The sequence below is a fragment of the Branchiostoma floridae genome, chromosome 15, assembly GCF_000003815.2.
Source record: "Branchiostoma floridae strain S238N-H82 chromosome 15, Bfl_VNyyK, whole genome shotgun sequence".
NCBI classification, from domain to species: Eukaryota; Metazoa; Chordata; class Leptocardii; order Amphioxiformes; family Branchiostomatidae; genus Branchiostoma; species Branchiostoma floridae.
In genome coordinates, this window is record NC_049993.1 from 7,870,869 (window position 1) to 7,890,014 (window position 19,146).

The 19,146-nt window shown below is 39.6% G+C and overlaps 3 protein-coding genes across 4 annotated transcripts; 1 reads left to right on the top strand and 2 right to left on the bottom strand.

Annotated features, from left to right (window-relative positions):
- Nucleotides 1-1,054: 1,054 nt before the first annotated feature.
- LOC118431692 (mitochondrial import inner membrane translocase subunit Tim29-like) lies at nucleotides 1,055-2,958 on the bottom strand. The gene is made up of 2 exons (XM_035842950.1): nucleotides 2,790-2,958; nucleotides 1,055-2,341 (listed from the first exon to the last, which is right to left on the bottom strand). The coding sequence occupies exons 1-2, from the start codon at nucleotides 2,893-2,895 to the stop codon at nucleotides 1,860-1,862; spliced, it is 588 nt and encodes a 195-aa protein (XP_035698843.1). The 5' UTR covers nucleotides 2,896-2,958; the 3' UTR covers nucleotides 1,055-1,859.
- Nucleotides 2,959-3,147: 189 nt separating this feature from the next.
- LOC118431691 (protein YIPF1-like) lies at nucleotides 3,148-9,318 on the top strand. Its single transcript, XM_035842949.1, has 10 exons — nucleotides 3,148-3,231; nucleotides 3,662-3,704; nucleotides 4,094-4,206; nucleotides 5,036-5,116; nucleotides 5,404-5,491; nucleotides 5,868-5,987; nucleotides 6,531-6,685; nucleotides 7,165-7,284; nucleotides 7,550-7,612; nucleotides 8,165-9,318. Exons 1-10 carry the CDS (start codon nucleotides 3,187-3,189, stop codon nucleotides 8,258-8,260), a joined length of 924 nt encoding a protein of 307 aa, XP_035698842.1. The 5' UTR covers nucleotides 3,148-3,186; the 3' UTR covers nucleotides 8,261-9,318.
- Nucleotides 9,319-9,582: 264 nt separating this feature from the next.
- LOC118431690 (spermatogenesis-associated protein 6-like) lies at nucleotides 9,583-19,146 on the bottom strand. Of its 2 annotated transcripts, none has more exons than XM_035842947.1 (14): nucleotides 18,848-19,146; nucleotides 17,419-17,556; nucleotides 16,924-16,972; nucleotides 16,714-16,755; nucleotides 16,276-16,400; nucleotides 14,365-14,466; nucleotides 13,935-14,111; nucleotides 13,478-13,553; nucleotides 13,116-13,162; nucleotides 12,798-12,852; nucleotides 12,323-12,464; nucleotides 11,829-11,922; nucleotides 11,408-11,475; nucleotides 9,583-11,015 (listed from the first exon to the last, which is right to left on the bottom strand). In XM_035842947.1, exons 1-14 carry the CDS (start codon nucleotides 18,893-18,895, stop codon nucleotides 10,868-10,870), a joined length of 1,311 nt encoding a protein of 436 aa, XP_035698840.1. In that variant the 5' UTR covers nucleotides 18,896-19,146; the 3' UTR covers nucleotides 9,583-10,867. The 2 variants fall into 2 exon arrangements, with proteins under 2 accessions (XP_035698840.1, XP_035698841.1); XM_035842948.1 differs by having other exon boundaries at nucleotides 10,843-11,015; nucleotides 11,389-11,475.

A 19,146-nucleotide genomic window follows, 5' to 3' on the forward strand; every position in this document is an offset into this window, starting at 1 on the left:
ATCTGACTTATCATTCCTTTACCTAATGAGATTTAGTTAGGCCAGACGTGATGTAAATAATATATCTAAAAAAGGGTGATCAAAAATCAACAAATTGATGTACCAGTTACTGTAGTAGTTTCAATGTAGATGAAATATTTGTTCCACATATGGGTGTTAACAACTCCTGATGCTAGCAATTGTTATACCCTATCTTAGAATAGACTCTGAGTTTTACTGTGTTGTACTATTGTATTTATGGGGAACTTTCTGGACCTAGTGTGTATATTTAGAAAGATGCTGAAGAGATGAAAATTTGTGAGATAAGCAGAACATGAAATGATATTTTAACCATTTGCCTGCTGACTTCTGCTGTAAAGAATGCAATTCTGGGATCATAGATGAGCCCTAGCAGGGAGATGGTTAATAGATGCGTGAGAGGGTGGGTGTCATACTCCATGTTCAAATGAAACTGTATATGTAGATGTTGACTGTGATTGTTCTTTGAGTTGTACAAAATCTTTTCATTGTGTTACAATTAGTCAGATAGGACTGGGCCAAAGGCTGCTCAAAGTATTACATTTTGATGGGTTCAAATATTTAATGCAAGATTTTGATAAGAAACAAGATGTATGTATCGACGGGCTCTGCACAAGGACTCAAGGAGGGGTTGTGAATAATTTACTGTATTATGTTGTCATCCACTGTTGCATTAAGGGTGGTGTTTAAGAAGGAACTGCCTATCCCAATACATGCATACGATGTATGTATGAATGTGACTGATGAAACAAGGCAAATATGTATATGTATGTACTATACATGTTTGTTTCTTTTATTCTAAGTTGTATATATTTTTTGTGACCCAACTCAACTGTGTCTAATGCAGCTATTTGTCCAGTTTTATGGATTTTATTCTAGTTTCCCTGATGTATGGTGCACAGATATGGTTCTTGCATGCATATGGCTTTTAGTTCCTGAGGTCAACCTAGCATGTCACTACAAATACATCTGTACATGTACAGCTTTCATAACTTTTTCTTGGCAATCACTACTTCTCTACCTTCATGTGTGTTAATGTGTTCTTTTTCAAAAACCAATGTTTACTTTTCTATGTGAAGTGCAAGCAATTTCTGTTGGAAGTGTTTTTAAATGCTTTTTGTCAGGAAAGTTTGTCTGCTAGACAATGACATTAGGCAATCATGGATGCACAACCCTGTTTTGAGGTGTTTTACTGAATGATATTGTAACCAGCAATATAGATTGGCCTATAGAATGTTACTTTTAAAGACAGCACAATAATTGTTAAAAAATACAGCTTCTTTTCTTAAGATGTATTGAAGAATGTTGACAGCTGCAATGCCATTTCTTGCAAAGTAAAGACAGAACGTGCGAACATGTGGTGTTTGGGGAAAAAGATTTTACACAATTTGTTATTCAATATTGTAACAATGCTACAGTCCAATAGTCCAATCACAGTTACTGGGTAGTCATGGATTTTGGTGACATATGTTCATCAGTCTGTTGATTTACATATTCAATTAAACTTTTACCACTTACGATTGATGTTGTCGTGTTCTATTTGCATGTTTCTGATACAAAATATCAGACCACCAATCAAGAAAGGTATCTGTTCACAGAAGTGTATTTAATTTCAGGGGCTATGTATGGGGGTCGAATACATATACAACAATTTTGTGGATAACATTGAAGTCTACATTTATAACGTGTGTAAACCCAATTCAACGGTCTAACAAACAGCTCTCATTGCATCGCAGCCAAACTACTTGAAAATACAGTTCAGTGTATGGTAGTGCCTACTACAATGTAGCACATGTGCCATGATGGAACAACCGAAATATTGCAGTTTCGGAACATCATTTCTAAAGACTAAATTCATCAGAGTTAACGTCAAAGTCTGCCATTTTCTGGTCCAACACGAGCCAGCGCCCACAGAAGCCTACATCAGCAACTCTCTCGTGGAAAGACAACCATTGCGGTTTCAGGTATTTGCACTGAGCGGCATACACATTGCAGTCCTTGTGGAAGTCTCCAGTCCACACTATGGAAACCACTCCCAGGGTCGTGTACCGCAGCGTTCCATCATTCATGTGGCCAATGAGAGACTGTACGTGACTGTCCGATGTTGGATTCCTTATCGCATTGCTCAACTGGAGAAGATCGTTGGAGGAATGAAGTAGAGCCTGCTGGAAGGACTGGTATGAAGGGTTAGTCTTGTACGCGTACAAGGCTCCTGTTATTCCTGCCAGTAGGAACGATGATCTGACAGGATGTTTTCTCATGTCCTTCCCTGCTTCCACAATCACATCGCCATAGTCACTCAGGAGTGTCTTGGCCCAGAGACCTGAAATAACAGATGGGATAACAAACTTCATTATACATCTAAGAATACATCTACCACAAGTTGGTGCAGCCGGGGTTAGTTTAATTTGATTTGAATTTGAGACATACTAAATTTGGGCCATCTAGCGATTCAGTTCAAAACTGACATGTTGCAAACATACATCAAAGGTATTACAATTTTGAGATTACGGCCTCATAATACATCACAACATTAACCTGCACTCATCATATGTCATGTAATATACTAGTAGGTAATGTTATCGTGATTCTCGTCCGTACAGTGCTGTAACTATCAGCTTGTCTTCAACTTCATGCTGCTATAGGATACCAAAGACTTTGAAAGAGGGAGGGAGGGGTGGTGAAACATGGGCTAATCTGGACATGTGAACACTGGACGATAAAACTAAACGTTCAAGTGAAGACATGGTAACTTGATTAGACTGTCTTACCAACACGTTCCAGTCTGCCGCCCTTTAATCTGTCTATAAACCGTAAAACGGACACGGGAGTTCGGAGTTTCATCAGAAACAGCGCCATGACGGGCACGTTTGTCATTGACCTCCGACCTTCAAGGTAGGTCTGACCAGCCACACTATGATATTAGGGAGAGCAAAACTATGATAGCTTCATCACAAATCATTAGACACCTTGAAATAATTATACATTCTACATGTATGAGGTGTTAAATATATGACATATTTTGTCGAACTTTTGTCAGGAATTAATCGATATTTTTATGAAAAATCTAATAGATAGATACCAGAAATACCACATTGAGGAATAGTACATCCCAAATCTCGTACTCAGGGCACTTTCGAACAATACCCTGTGTACGAGAAGGCGAAGATGGCCGACCCAGGAAGACAGACTGTTGTTGACGTGGCTTCACAGGTTGTAGTTTCGCTGTTTGAGCTTTTGGAAGTCTCAAACATGTGTCTTATGCTACTTAAAGCTTTTCTGATAGTTCATATCACGGATCTGAGTCGGTGACAAGGACATGTATGTCATATTTTGGCTAATAAATTTAGGTCAAAGTCGTTCCAAAAAACAGACCCAAAAGAAGCCTCAAGCCAAATTGATGGCTTTTGACTACCTTTTTCATTTGATAGAGCCAGAGATACTATCTGAGTGTCTTGTGCTTATTTCATATCTTTCCTAAGTGAACCGAATTTGACAACACATCGAAATGAAAGGTGATAACTTTATGTGTTGAATGGTCATGTTTTATGACGTTAAACGTTATCAAGGGGAAATGCATAATTGGTACATGTAATAGTAAATGTGATGTTTGGTGTAACAATGACCTTTTTTTTGTTTTCAGGAAAAAGGAGACCAGATATCATCTGATGACTTGCAGTTTCACGGTTGGTATCAGCGAAACTTGACTGGCAACAGAATGACTAGCTTTGTAAAAGTAGAATTATGAAAACTAGTATTTGGCATTTACAGATATGTAATGTCACACATTTCACTGGTGCATATTATCATAGTATGCTAAAGTTTAAGTTCAAAATCATACTGTGTCTCACCCCTGGCCCACAGACAGTGTTTTGAGGTGACAATCTGATAATGTACAGGTGTACGTATGATTATGATGATGATCATATGTAACCTTATACATCATAATGTAATATATAATGATAAATTTGTCTTCTTCAACACCTACATTTGAACACACAGTTGTTCACACTGTGCACATGCATTAACTTGAAGTAAGACGTATATTAAGTGTTTTATACTGTACTGTCTGTAGACTTCAGTGGTGCCACCCTGAGTGATGGGGGCGGGGGGTTGCCAGGCGACAGAACCAGCCGGATGTCCAGTGATGACGAACCTCTACTGGATGCAGACTCGGACCAAGCAGAGGTGAGGATTGTTCTATTCATTTTACACCTGTGGAGACTGTTAGGGACAGTTTGAGAATTTCTACCCGGGATGTTAATGGAATAGTAGTGCTAAGACAGTAAGACAGGTCATGGATAGAGCCATATAGGGGATCCGCCAGCCAATCCCTGGGACATAAGTACATAAAGGCACAGAAAGACAGTGCCAATAACTCACCTTTCTGACGTTACTGGCATACAAACTTACCCTCATATGAAAGCCCATCATCTCAGCTGTGATAAAATCCCACTGTCATTAGAAATCATACGGCATAATTTGCAGAAAAATACCCCCAAGCCCTACCACCCCCTCAAACGCCTAACCACCAAGGGAACAGGTCCTTACACAACAAGGAAATAGTCGCAACTTCATATCCCCTGATAACCACAAAAAGCTTTTTGGCCATAATCAGAAAGTAGAAACCCTCCCCAGTCACATTGACCTCAAAACTGCCAGAATTTCTACCCATTTTTCCAAGAAAAAAAATCTTAAAGTTTCAGGCCCTGAACTACATTCGACCACCATCAATTTGCATGCTGGATCGCTGGCGGATCCCCTATACAAACAGTTTTGAGGATATATGTAGTAACAATGATGCATTCCATCAAGAAGAGTTTTTGTGGGAAAATGAAAAGAGGTGGAGTAGATGGGTCGGGGCGTCCTTGTTAAAAACTAAATGAAAGTGAACAATGCAGAGGTCTGAGGATACTTTTGGTGTTACAGTAACTGTTATGATGTAAACAGGTGTAACATTACACATATTTTCTCTATTGATTTATTGATATATGACAATATTGTGCTGTCTCCACAGCTTCTAGGAGGACAGAAGAAGCAGTCACCTTTCTGGACTTTTGAGTATTACCAGGATTTCTTCGATGTGGACACCTATCAGGTATTTCATGGTATTATCTTCAGATTACAATATCTTCATACAAGTATGGTGAAGTATCAGTATCCTTTAACAACAACATACTGCATGTAATTATTTTCCTTCAAGATGTCTTATAATATATATGGTGGTATATACAAATGTACTACATTTTGCCATGCATTTTGGACCAGATATATTTTTGTGTTGCCAAATCATACATGGTAGGTAACCAGATAGTAGGTCAGTTAGTCCTGTTGTTGTTTCAAGTATCAATAATTTGTTTCCATAATTTACCCTGTTTGTTGCAGGTGTTACATCGTATCCTGGGCTCAATGCTCCCCAGACCTGGGAAGAACTTCCTCCTGACACAAGTCCGACCAAACCCTGACATCTACGGTAACACTTCCTCTTTTACTGCTTAGCCCTTGTTCCTAAAGATCAGCAGCAGTGTAATTTATGGTACAAGAATATGACAGTCACAACAGATTTTGTGTGAGGTGAACTTGGACATATGTTGCATTGATTCAGCTTTATTGCTGTTGGCTTTGGCGTGCAATAGTTGTACAAAAAATATATGAACATGATCATAAAGTGCACAGACAGTTACAGTGCACAAAATCCACTAATTGATAAACAATTTAATATTTATGTACAATGAGCAAAACATCTGATGATTGGTTTTAAAATCATTGCACTGATTAGTTACATATAGATAGTGTAGGATACAAACAGTGACAGTATTAAGGGTGCTTATGTTCCTGTGTGTTCCCAGGTCCCTTCTGGGTGTGTCTGACACTAGTCTTCACCACGGCCATCAGTGGGAACCTGGCTAACTACTTCAGTGTGGCCAGCAGTGGGTCGGAGTACCACTGGGTCTATGACTTCCACAAAGGTACAGTCTAACAACTAGAGTTGTTCAGATCAGAAGGAAAATACTGGGTAGTACTGAACTTCATTATAGTTATATACAATGAATGATATAAGATTTGTTGACATAAAGTATCAGCCTGGTTAGTTTACCAGGGCTCCTATACTGTGATAAACTAACCAGGCTGATACTCAGGCCACATAAAGTTCAGGTTGGTTTTATGTTTTTGTACATGCATGTTGCTATACATGTAGATGGTGATATTTGTATCCTACCATCAAACATGTAACTGTGTCTGAGGCTCAGAGCTCTTAATAATCTCTATTGGCAGAAGATTACAATACAACAGGAAAGAATTTGTCTTTTGTTAGTTTTTTTTACCACCATTTCAGCTAGTAATCTTATGTGAGAAAGACATCCACTTAACATATTTTAGAGAGGTTGTATTGTGTATCGGACAAATTGCTCTGTATACATTTCTTAAGATCTCCCATCATATATATATCTATATTCATGCTTTGGCATCCAGAGAATGATAGTTTACCAGAAATGATATGTATTTTGCAGTGACCCTGGCAGCAGCAGCGATCTTCAGCTATGCGTGGCTGATCCCCACGGCTCTGTGGGGCTTCCTGTGGTGGAGAAACTCCCAGCCTCACTTCACCTTCCTGGAGATCATCTGTGTCTACGGGTACTCTCTATCCATCTATGTGCCCATATCGGTGGGTAGTCATGCTATTGTTTGTTTTTTCTACCAGATTTACAGTAAAACGTCCAAGATTTCATGAGCATTAATGCATCCGTGTTACTAATTTGTATGAGGTTGGGAAACAGATTGCATCAGCCTCTACTGTGTTTGCAGAGTCATACATGTATATTTGTTGAATGTACACCAGGTCCATTCACTGTGTCTGTTGAGTAATTTGAAAAGTCATTGATCTGGTTGTTTACTGTGTATTCCTGTGTCCCTATGGGCCATGGGCCGTCCCTGCTCCTACTGTACGTAATGAAAAGTCATTTATCTTCTTGTAAACTGTCTTTGCACCAGGTCCTGTAGCTATCCCTGTCTCTGTTGAATGATATAGAAAGTCATTGGTCCTATAGTTTGTTGTCTCTACTTCATGTACTATGGGCCATCCCTTTCACTGCTGTATAGTTAATGAAAAGTCATTGATCCTATACTTTGTTGTCTCTACTTCAGGTGCTGTGGGCCATCCCGGTCCCTGCTGTCCAGTGGGCACTGGGGCTGGTGGGCATGCTGCTGTCTGGGTCTGTTCTAGTGCTAACCTTCTGGCCTGCTGTTAGGGATGATGAGAAAAAGGTACACTGCAGTTCTGTACATTGATTAGTATAGGTTTGACTGAATAATGCCAAGCACTTAGACTTAAGTTACCTCCGTAAATATGATAAAAGATGACACCTTTGTACCATGTCTATCAAGTAAGATTGAAACAAAAAACGGAAAGTAGAATTGAAATGATACCTAATGTTTCATTTCATCCCCTTCAAAGAATTGGAAACCTGATTATTCTGTCACACGTGTGCCTACTTTCCTTGCTAATCACAAGTTTGTTGTGTTGTTCCAGGTGACATATCTGACCTTGGTTCTAATCTTCATTCTACATGGACTACTGGCAGTGGGCTTTATGGTAAGTAGCAACATCTTTACATGTACAAGAGGCATGAGTCATGATATACATGTATTTATGCCCTATAAACAAGACATTATCCATTACTTCCAGTGCAATACACTAGTGTCCCAACTGGCTAATCATTTCCGTAAAGGTCTTTTTTGAGTGGTATATTTTGGTCACACTTAACCTTAAAGACTTGTACTTAGTGAAAGAGGTTTTGTTTTCAGTGTGTTCATTTGTGTTGAAAATGGTTTGGTGCAGCTGCCTTTCCTGCATGATTGTTGGCATGTGTGTAGGTGTTGCAATTTTGAAGTTGCATGATACTTGTGGGCCCCTGAGCAGCTTTCTTTAGTACTACAGCAGATCATCAGGCTTTCATTACTTCGCTTCTGGACATATTATGGTATTTATCTTTAGGAGGTAGATAGTTTGTAGGGAAAACATGGTGTAGGCTAGAGTCCCCTAGCAACATAATTTTCAGTTATGTGTAACATTAAGTAACATTAAGTTACATGCTTGTGTAACGTTAACCCAGATAAACTCATTACCACTGCCCTTCTGTTGCAGCTGTATTTCTTCAGTGTCCCGCTCCAGATGGGTCCTGTCACCCCACAGCCACACAGGACAACCATTGCTCCAGTAGTACCCACCAGTAAAGCATAGACATCACCTATTTAGTTACAATTACATCTCTTCAATTGGATAGGATTTGGAGCTTACATGTACTTCCAGCCAGACATTGCAAATGACATCCATCACTCTTATTTAGCATCACTAGAATGAACTGGGAGAACAAGCCAGTACCAGTACAATCTTGTGGCATCCTGAGGATGTGTCCAAATATAGACCACCTTGATTGCTCGGCTTTTTCAAAGAGAGGTATGGTGTTACAGATTCTGTACAAAATATGGTTGAACATGATACCAAGTCTTATCCACTTGTAGAGATGGAATTGTCTGATGATATTGCTTACCTGTATGTCTAACCTTTATGAATATACTAGTTACCACAGTCTTAACAAGGACATACATGTAGCTACAGTATGGTCTGATAGAGTTCCTCCATGGTTTCTGTCTTTCAGTACTAACAAGTACAAATCCTAGTTCACAATCTACAGCTTTGCCTGTGGCTGAATAGTCCAATTCATGTGTGACAGTCTCTTTTGCATAGTTAAGCCACATTTGTGGGCTAGCTTAGTTTTGTTTGAGTTATAGTGGCCTTCCCTGTGGATCCACTTTTCTTCTGTGGCATGCATCAGTTGGGCTTCTCCTGGTTTCTGTTGCTTGGTCAGTGTAGCTTATAGTTGGAATTATTGAACTGTTATGGTATATAAAATGCTTTCATTGGCCAGGGGCCAAGGCTAATAGTTAAAGTGCAGCAGCTGCCAGCCAGGTAGAATTGTCATGGGGATGGCACATGACAGTTGCAAGTACATTTTGTTCAAATTTGTAGGTTATTGGTTTAAGTCTGGTTATGTTACTCAAAGTTTTCTTTATGCCAGCAGGCAAAGCAATGAAACTCATCTATGTGTATATTCATTCATAAACAAACCTGATGTAATTATTTGCAATGAATTCTAGATAAGAGACTGTAGGAAAAGATTATCAATGTATAGTGAACTATGGATAGAGAGGGTAGTATAGTTTTATTTATAATGCTGGGTCAGTCCTTTTATATATGCTGTTGGGCAATGAGAATAAAGACATCAGGATATAAAATTATATATTGTGGGGCTGATATGCCAAAGTAAGCAGTGAATGCTTTTTGTTTACTTGTTTTACTCTCCTTTTTACATACTGGGCAATGAGAGTAAATATGTCCATAAATGTTGTGGACTTGATGTGATAAAGTATGCAGTGCAATGGCTTGTGGTTGTTGCTTTTTACTCTACCAAACAATTTTTGGGGAAGGAAGGAGCATTTTTCCTGAATGGAAGAAGTAGTCTGACATGTAGGACATTTAATTCACACAGTACAAATTTTAAAGCAATTGTGAAAATTGTTTTATTCCTGTTTGTTGTAGATTTGACTTGAAGTGTATGATATGATATTTTCCAATAACAATTTGGCAAATACTACAGTAACTATAATTTTTTTTTCATCTTCAACTACATTGCTAAAACACAGACTCACAGAGGAAAGTCACATTGTACACATCATTAGTTAACACCATGTAGAAAAGTACATATTCTGTTTCTACACCTACATGTAAATGCAATACAGAAGCTGAAAAGATACAAAACTGTTCATGGCACCCACTACACTAGAATGTAATAGAAGTTAAATGTTTCCACAATGTTCATTTGGACATATGTCTGTGCTGACGTATAAAATTATTTCTTTGTACCAAAGAAAATCAGTTCATCACATTCACTGCAAACAAGCCATAAACATCTGATCAACAGTAGATATAAAATAAAACCTTATTAGATAATCTTATTGTAACAAAGGACAAGTACTTTTGTTTCCTACCAACTATAAGTACTACTAACAGTACTTTTGAATATTTTGGTTTGTATAGAAACATTTTTGTCACCTTTTCACATGCAACTTTTCCAGGATAAAAATAACTTGTGGCTTTGGTGCCCTGAGCCTGAGGTTTAATCCTGGGCAAACTGTTGGCACACAGTGATATACTCTTCAAACATTTTGTAGGCTCCTTAAACACTTACACAGCACCACCTATCTGTCATATCTAACATATACCAAGCTAGGCAGCTGGAGCAAGCTCAGCTGTTTCCTGACACCCTAAGACAAGACTATCTTACATAGAAAACTCAAGAAAAAACACTAACATGGAAATGATAATGTCTTTGTTGCAGTCATACCCGTAAAACGTTAACAGTTGAAATAATCTCAGAATGGCAGAGTATATGCTGTGTTTGCCACACTATGTCTCCCTCAGCTTGATTTGGCCAAGCTGAGGTTTTAAAATAAAGACAATGGTGAGGGACAATATCGACTGCACTATAAACTACACGGCTACTACGCACAGCCCTTAGTAAGACGTTGACACCATTTGTATCTATATTATCCCAACTTTAAGAAAGGAACAAAAAACAATGCTTTGGCCTGACAGTTTCCTCCAAAGGAATGCCCGTCGTTCAACTTAGAAATGAGTGTGGCACATAAAGGTCTTTCCACAGAAATTCTGAAAGTACATCTGCTGATTTTTTTTTTTTTTCAAAATATCCAAACCTTACCTTGTATAAAAAAAACGAGTTGCTAAAAGACACTGTAGACTACACGTAAGCATAACAAAACAGGCATTTCACAAATCTGGAGGTGACCTGGCAGATCTGTACAGGCCGCTGTAGATCCTGGCCATGCTGTTGTCAAACAGCTGCCTGTGAGACACGTCGGACCAGCTGCTGGCTTTGGGGGACCAGTAACTGTCATCGCTCAGTCGTACCACAACACTGGGGGAAATAAAAGTTTTGTAGGTTTAGAGTAGTAATGAAGTTGGTTGGTTGAAGAAAAACTTTGCACAGAAGGACCTTTAATGAAAGTGAGTTTTTATGAAAGTTGAAATTAGAGCAGAATGACAATACAGAAATCTATAGAAACTTTTTGATGGCAAGTTTTTACATTTCTAGTCTATCTTTGTGCATAGATTTAGCAGAAATGAAGTACTGTACTATGAAAAGTACACATTCTTCTGGTTTCATAAGGCGAATTCAAGTAATATAAACTCATTTTACCACAAACATCACTACATCATAGATTCATACAAAACACAATTTAACACTGACATCCACCAAAAGACAAGAACAAGACAGGAACAACAGATACCTTGACACAAAACTAATACCTTCTCCCAGGGGACAGGGGGCGAGGACTGAGAGAAGACCTGCGAAGTTCTGCAAGGTCCAAGTCATCCTGGACAAGGAAGAAAACTCATTTAAGCTTTCTTATATTTTAAGCATTACTAGATAATAGAACCATTTCTCGTAAATAGTAAAATATCACAATTTGAGGATTTTACAAAATGATATCCCAGTATGTATGAAAATCAGGAAGCCGCAGGTAAGTAAGTAAGTATTTGTGAAATGTGAATTGTGTTAATTTTTAAGTGGACCAGATGGTTGCAGCAAGTCTGAAATAAACTACTGGCAAGGATCATGCTACTGATAAAATCTAATAAAAAAAAATTATATGTGGTAAGTCTAGGATCATTAAAAGATTGATAAGATACTGAGGAATCATGGAGACACAGGAAAAATGGGACCTACCTGAAGCCTGCGCTCCAGTCTATCCAGCTCACTCTGACTCAGCAGCTTCTGTACACGCCCGTGGATCACATCAAAGTAATCCTGGTTCCCAAACCTGTAATATCAATATCATATGGTCATCAATCAATGCCACTGTTGTGATCATATGTCCATAAAGAAAGAAACTCTTATATGCAAATACCATCCAGACCAGCCATAGTCTTTGAGACATTGCTAATATTATCATGGTTATTATTATTAATAGTATTATGTACTGTACAAACAAACTGACAAAGCTGACTTCTGAAATGTTGAAAGGACTGCTTAGAATTCATTTTAAACTTAATCCCATTGACTGTATGCCAAAATCCTCAAATACTGTAAAATACTTCCCTGTCTGATTTGGGAAAAAATGGAAAATATTCTACTTGGATGACCTGACTTAGTACAGCCACAGTCCTACCAAAAACCCACAAGGACATGTCTTGGGAGTGACCTTCTTGTAAGGAACTGACCTGTCTCTTAAGGAGCTCCTGAGGGAGGATGGACTTAGTGGAGGAGAGGTGGGCGGGGCTGAGTACAGTCGCCGTGGAGACAGCCGTGCTGGTGATGTCGACCTGGGGCTCCTGTAGGCTGAACTGATGAGTTCTGCTGTGTCTACAATTTTGAACAAACACAATTATTTCAGGAAATAAGATTCTTACAATACAATCTGAATGACTGTCATTTACCTGACCAATGTGATAATAACTCCTCAGCTATGATCTTTTGTCTCAATACAATCTACTGCTTTCTGCTTTGTCATGTGTCAATTCAACAGCTTAATGATTTCTACTTACAAAGAAGAACTTTTAACATTTTTAACATGGTCTGTTGCATGCATGTATCATCCTGGGATCAAGACAATTTGGTTCTTTAAGAAATCAGACCAACTCATAGGCTGAGTTTGTCTGATTTGTTAAAGAGCCAAATTATCCGACATCCACTCACCATCCGTATCATCCTCCAGCGAACTGATGCGTTCTTGGACCAAAGGCTCCACTACCTGCATTAAGGATGAACTGATGTTAATTATACATTGTTAAGTGTTACAGATGTAGGCAAACTTGTGCTAGCGATCACTTCTGACTTGACCCACTGCGAACACTTTTCAAGACCAGTTGCCAGTCACTAAAGAACTGTTTGACAGTGTAGCTTGTAAATATAATAGTTGATTAATCTTGTGGTATCCAGAAGAAGTGATCAACTATGTTCTTTTCTCATTAGTTCAGTAAATGAAAGTCTGTCAAACTGAGTAACAGTTTTTACCTTTCTCAGGCTCCGGGAACTTCTTCTTCTGGAGCTATTTATAGGGGCTGACAAACAAAACAAAAAGACAACAAAATGTTAGACTTCCATCCACATATCAGGCACTATTCTTAAGAAATGAAACAACAAAACAGAAATGTGGCTCCCATTTAGACATATCTGATAAGCTACCAGGTATTGACAACCTTGACAAACAACAAGTAGTGAAGAAAAAATGATAGGGCTTGTCAACATTTCCTCTGTTCATTTTTTTTCATTCAATTTTCTGTATCGCAACATTTCTTGTGTCTACATTTTACCACACACACTACTGTTCCTGCCCCTCCCCTAATTGTCAAATGAAGCATCCCTAAGGTCCTCACCTGAGGAAGGCCTCCTGCCAGGAGAGGGGCTTCGTGGAGGTGACGCAGGCACACCCTCCAGGATTTTGTCCTCTACCTGGAACAACAGCAACATCAAATCAGTCATCATATACAGCATGCGTCCATGACGGTTAGACATTCAGGTAATAAGATTCACCAAATAGCAGTCACTCAAGCATCTGGACATGACGATTTTGGAAACGGTCAGACGTTTCAGATAGTATCCACTATTTTTCGTCAGTGACAGTGATCATGATTCTATTTCTCACTCTCCAATCAACCAACTGTTACAAGCCTTTAAGGTTACAACCAGGAGCAGAGCTTGGTGGGGTTTGCTGACAGATAAAAGGCCATGATTTTCCCCATCAACCTCTGCTTGGATAGAAAATAAAACAGCATGTTTTACTGAGAGAGGCATATAACAATGCCTACATTTGACATGTCTGTGATGTCTTACATTTCTCACTACAAACGGCGGTCTGGGTTCTACGATTTTGCTGTTGTTCGGGCCGGATGTTCTCCTCTTGGTGTATGGAGAGGGCGAGCGGGCGCGGGAAGAAATGGTGGGTTCCTCGTATCCCTTTGGTTTCTTCTTCTTTCTCCTACGTGAAGACTTTGATCCAGCGAGGTCATCCTGTTGTGAACACAGCAAGCACAGAAATGACTGTTACTGAAAACGAACCTCTTGAGATCAACGTAAAATTAAAACATGGTAAACAGACACTTCTGACACCTGTTGTACTGTTTTGCAACATTTTCAGAATGTCTCAAAGATCTAACGAGGCAGCTAGTTGCCAAAAGAAAGATTAACAGTACCTCTGTTGCCCAGTCTTTAGCTTTTGCTGAAAACAAATGTTAAGTCATGTCATTACATGTACTACCTTTACCTCAGAAGCACTTGTAGACAGCTCCCTGATAACCCCAGATGTACGAACACTCCATTCCTTAATTGTTGTCTTTGTAGAAAACTCCAGTTTGGGTGAAATTCCCTGTAGAAAAGAGAGAATATGTTTGCCATGCAGCAATTAACAATACACAGTATGGCATTTACTGTACACATAAAAAGCAGGGCACTGCTTAGTCATTGTAGGTAATACAATTATTCTAATCAGATGAAGTTTTCAAAGACTGTGCGCATTACCAGTAAGCCCTAATGTTCTACGTCCACTAAGGCCACACCAATTTAATTTCTTGGTTCACGGATTCGCTCGCTCCTATTTTTTTGGAAAAAAAAAATGAAAATAGAAATTATCACTCAGCAAATTTTCACCATTAATGAAACAATTCACCAACTTTCTGGTGTAGCAAATTGGCCTTTATATTATAAGCTCCTTAAAGTGTGGGTACAGGTGCTGTTACTGTACAGTAATAGTGTTTTTGTACTTTTTCAAGCTGAAAACTTTTTATCCTATATGTTTTGGATTGGACCTTACCTTTACCCCAACCATTTTACAATTTTTATTTTTATTTTGCCCTCTCGCTCCATATTTTTTATGAAAAAATCTGTGAACCAAGAAATTAAATTGGTGTGGCCTAAAGGACAAAACATGCTGTTGTTTGGCACTTTTTAAAGTCTGTTGATAATAATTATGCTACTAGTATACTGATAAGGAAATTGTTCTCATCAGTTTCCTTAGAGTTAGATGTTATCACTGATCTGCTTGTGGTCAACTGTTTTGTTTATACAGACATGGATGAGTGGCCCTCGTACATAATTATACAGTCCATTAATTCCCTGGTAAGTTTTACTTCTTATTTTGCACTGCTCAACTTTTTGAACATGCCAAAAAATCGAACACAGCTACAGCATTATTCCTTTAGTTTAGCAAAACACATACATCATGATCAAAAATGTACAATGTAAGTAGCTGCTTTGAGAGAAAACCCAGGTAGGGTTACCATTTGTGTATTCACAAGATACAGATGAGTGAACTTCTTAAGGATCTCTGCTCTCAGCTGTTTGATCGTTTTAAGATGTTTGTTTTGCATGTTTTGGAAAGGAAATTACAACCATAGAACTGTGCAATGTAAGTTATGAAACATCTACCAGTAGTTGGTGTTTTTGTCATGCTCCCATTTCAAGACAGAATGGACAATGCGGTAACAGCTAACTTTAGGCAATACAATTTTTATCAATAGTGCTGATTAATGTCTTTGCTAATTCCTAGGAATGTCGTGTTTTTAAAATCCCATGCATAGTAGTCTGAAATGATGTGTATCTAGTTCAGTTACTTGGCTAGAATTACTCTTTGTTTATTGACAGCTTACTCCCTTATTTACATGTCAACACAGAGTTCTTGGAGCCTTTTGTTACATTCTAACGGTCACATACAGATGTGACGTATTGTAGTAACAGATTTCAATCAACCAAAACTTGTTCACTTTCTCTCACCTCAAACTTGTTTCAGTGAATTTGACAAAATGCCTTTGTTCATAGCATGTAAAATTATGCTTTATGGCTTTTGGGCACCAATGCTCAATCTGCAATTCATCATTATATAATAGATTGTTTATCTCAGTTGGACTGTTATTTTACTGGGGGAATCTACAAACAACTGACTGATGCAGAGCCACTCCAGACAAGTTCTGTATCTGTATCTGAAAAGTCTGTTTAACCACCCTTTGTCATATCACAAGTATGTGGTCCGGCAGCAGCTGGTAATGTTATAATGAACGGCATGTTACGCTTAACTTTTATACCTCAAAGATTGTTTAAAGCATTTTATTACTATCTAGTGAATATGACTCTACTGTTCAACTGTGCAAGAAAAAGATTTTGTTTTATAGCCTGTACTTACAGGAAAGTCCCAGGCCCTGTCCATGAGGACCTCCCTGTCTGCACCAGGGTAGGCTGGTGTCAGGGTGGGGTAGGGGTACAGGAAGTCCCTAGCTGGGGCCTGGAACCGGGCGAGGACTTTTCCACCTGAGGACAGGAATGAAATCAAAACGAAGTTCCAATATCAAGACTGACACAGGGTGAAAGACTTAAGTATCAAACACTACAGCATACATCTCTAGTCTGCTACCAAACTACATTAACAAGATATCAAACAAGATGCAAATTACAGTAAGAATATTGTACGGGCTGAGCTTTTATGACCATCTATCAAAAAAGATATTTTATACATTCAAAACAATGTTCTCTGTAATGGGTCCTCCTAACACTTCAGTATATCATGTAAAGCTCTTGCCAAGTTGAGCTTTTTTATTATCATTATTAAGTAGTATAATGGTACCTGAGTAGTTGAGTTGGATCAGCTCAAAAAGCACATGGTCATCTGCAAAACAAATAGTGAGACACTGGTGTTGGACTAAATTGTAACCTCTTAAAAGGGGTCATGATTCAAGACTCATTTGGACACTGTCAATATTCCTCGCTTTTATAGCAAGAACATAATTCAACTGACACTTTATTGTAATGAAGTCAATCAGTCTTAAGGGCTCACCTTCTAGGATGTCTGCAACTTGTGCAGGGTCCACTACATTCAAGAATGTCTGGAACCATAAGATGCCAGATGTAAGAAAGGCTTTCTGCATGCAAGACTTAGTTTGCCATGTACCATACAATCAGACTGAAGTTCTAGAATTTCAACAGCTGTTACAGTAACATTACAATATACTAGCTCTTGTGTGAAATTTAAAGGGCTTGTCAAAAAATCATATTTGTTCCAGAATGAAATATGAGAATACAAAAATTGGGTGTTCATTTAAAATTCCTCCCATTGTGACCTCATTTTGTGGGAATACAAAATACTGTTTGATATCTGCTAAAATCTAATTTGAAAGTTAACAAACATGTCCATTGTTTTCCTGATCTTGCTACGCAACCTTGTAAGAGAAATATCAACAGTTATGAATACCTGCAACTGAATGAATGTACTGGAATCATGGACAGCTATATAACTTATATCACAAAATCAAAGTATAGTTTATCAACATACCCTTTCAAATTTGAACTTTTCATGATACAGCAGAGGGAAGACTGGAGGCAGGAGTTTTGTTCTCTTGTAGCGGCCCAGGATACAGGTGCTGAGGTAAACGTCATCTCGCTCTCTCAGGAACACACCTGGACACGTCACCTGTAAGGGAAACATACCTGTACATGTCAGCTGTCATAGGAAACACACCTGTTCATGTGACATATAATTTATGGCAAATACACCTGGACATGTACGGCAGTCACCTGTAGTGGCAAATACACCTGGACATGCCACCTGTAATAGAAGATACACCTGTTCATGTCACATGTAATTGGCAAATAGAAATACACCTGTACATTGTCACCCCACTGTCCGACGATTTGCGGTGGGACACCCATATCAACCACGCCACTAGCAAAGCTGGTAAGGTCCTAGGAGTCATTCGGCGCAACTTGACCCATTGTCCATCTAGGGTCAAGGCCACTTGTTACAAAGCGCTGGTACGGCCTCACTTGGAATATAGTGCCATCGTCTGGGACCCGTACACCAACAAAGGGATACAGGCGGTGGAGGCCGTCCAGCGCAGGGCAGCCCGAGTGACCCTAAATGACTACCGGCAGACTAGCAGCGTGACACAAATGCTTTCAGACCTGCAGTGGCGCCCTCTCTCCGAAAGGAGGAGGAACGCCCGCCTCACCTTTTTCTATAAAGTAGTCAACAATAATATTAACATAGACGCCAGCAATATTCTGAAGCCTGCCCAAGGGCGTACCCGGGGTAGTCACGACTTCAAATATCAACACATATTTGCACGCACCGATATCTACAAACATTCTTTTTTCCCACGCACAATTCCCGAGTGGAATGCCCTGCCTGGCACGGTTGTAAGCGCTCCCAACGTTGAGCACTTCCGTGCCAGGCAGGCGGCCTGCCCGCCCTAACCCGGGAGCCTCAGCTCCCCCCCCTACTTTTGCCCCTCGCGGGGTCATTTGGGGGTATCCTATGCAGATGCAGATGTAATGGAAAGCACACTTGGACTGAGGCTTCACCTGTGATTTTTAACAATTGTTACCGAGTTTACATACAGGTGTGACCCCTCCCCCCATAAAAAACAACAACAAAGCAAACTCAGAGGCCTCACGCCCCTTCTACACCTCTGACAATTCTTTTGGTTTTATCTTCATAATTTCTGAAAAATCAAAACCTCATGCACCCCATACACTATACAGATGTGTCTTACCCCTCGCCCCCACTGTGATGACCCAGTCCTCCCCAAACCCCCTCCCCCCGCGCTACACACCCCTCAACAATCAATCCTACCCTCGCGATCACGCCCCTTTCCCCCTATCGTACGGCTTCCTATCAAAGCATACACCGATCAGACATGCCTGGCTTGCTCCTACCAGACCAGAGAACAAAATATCATCTAGAAGAAGGCGGAAAGACTCACGGCGTGTACGCTCAGATCCACCACACATTTCAGCGCCTTGCGCGGCATGTTGCTCCTGACAACACCGCCTGGCTATGTCCGCTCGCCCCGGCGATCTCAGCGTTCCAGAACAAAACGTCGTTTCTATTCCCAGCTGGAACAAATACTGCTACTGTTGTATGCAGTTTTCTTAAGATTTGACTCTCACGCCCTCTTGGTTAAGATGCACACTTGAGAAAGTTGTAGGGGGTTCCAGACAACGCTTGGCGTCCGACCGCGTCCCCTGAGCACAACTAACAACTGATCGTTTTGTTCCGGCT